Source organism: Orbicella franksi, chromosome 2, assembly GCF_964199315.1.
Source record: "Orbicella franksi chromosome 2, jaOrbFran1.1, whole genome shotgun sequence".
In the NCBI taxonomy this organism is placed as follows: domain Eukaryota; kingdom Metazoa; phylum Cnidaria; class Anthozoa; order Scleractinia; family Merulinidae; genus Orbicella; species Orbicella franksi.
The window spans coordinates 17527012-17528163 of NC_138146.1; the positions used below are offsets into that span (position 1 = coordinate 17527012).

Here is a 1152-nt window from a genome sequence, read left to right on the forward strand (position 1 = left end):
TAGATAAGGGGCGGAACAGAACCTGTCGCTTGATCTTATCTCTCTTATTGTTCCATAGAAAAGGAAACAGTTAACTTTGGGTTTGTTGTATCGCTGTTTCTGGGACAGAAAGCATGGATGCACTATAGATTAGCTGAGACAAACCTAGAGATTTTGGTAGCATAGTTCTTCCAAAGAGCGTCAGGTCCCGCGACCGCCATGTATTAAGCTTCGTTTCCATTTTCCTTATTTTGACATAAAAATTGTTGTTGTTGTTGGCAGCTGCATCGTGAGAAAGGTAAGTTCCAAGGAATTTTGTAGGATCTTTTGGACACTGGAATTTTAAAGGCTTTATCTTATTTTTGTTCGAAGCACCAATCCACAAGGCTTTGTTTTTTTTTTTATTTAATTGCAAACCGGAAAATACTCCAAATAAGTTAACTATATTCATGGCATTTATAAATGACGTAGTATCTTCAAGAATCAGGGTTGTATCATCCGCAAACGTTGAGATCTTAGCGTTCTGTCCACTTGGTAGTTCGATGCCCCGGCAGAGTTGATTTTGGCGTATTTTGAGGGCTAGCATTTCGACCGCTAACACAAACAAAAGAGGACTCAGGGGACACCCTTGACGGACACCTCGAGAGACCTTGAAGTAATTAGTCACGAAACCCGCATTCATCACGCCACTTTTAACATTATTATAAAGAATGGATATCCATTTTGTAATATTTGGACCAAAGTTGTATAATTCAATACACTAGTTCAATTAGTTTGCGTTTAATCAAAATTTTACGCCAGATGTCACGGACAGCAAATACATTAGGTGCCTGTGCTTAAATCCCATTCGCAGGCTTTTTAACAGGCATAAAATTAACTCCTTAGTTCATCGCGACTGCATCCGATAAAATCAATAAGCACTTAATGACTGACCCCACGGGAAACAGTCAGTTTTGTTTCCCCGAGACCCTCAATGTTCCCCGAGGCAAATGCTTTGTTCTACATCCCAACTCAAAAGTAGAAAAAAAAAAAAAAAAAAAACTACGAAGAAATGCTTTGCTTTACGCCGGCTCACAAATTTGCCGCGGTTTCAAGGAGCACGACCTGATCACGTGCGAGTCGAAAGTTCATGTTGTAGTTTCACTAAGGAGTTAGCGAGTTTTGCTCGCCCTA

General features: G+C 40.1%; 1 protein-coding gene across 1 annotated transcript in view; it reads left to right on the forward strand.

Annotated features, from left to right (window-relative positions):
* Positions 1-1152, forward strand: part of LOC145478350 (tachykinin-like peptides receptor 86C) — a 6439-nt gene extending 5287 nt beyond the window's left edge. Inside the window, exon 3 of the mRNA XM_081456353.1 lies at positions 1032-1152. Coding sequence (XP_081312479.1) covers positions 1032-1087 — 56 coding nt within the window. The 3' untranslated portion in view covers positions 1088-1152. The remainder of the gene's footprint in view (positions 1-1031) is intronic.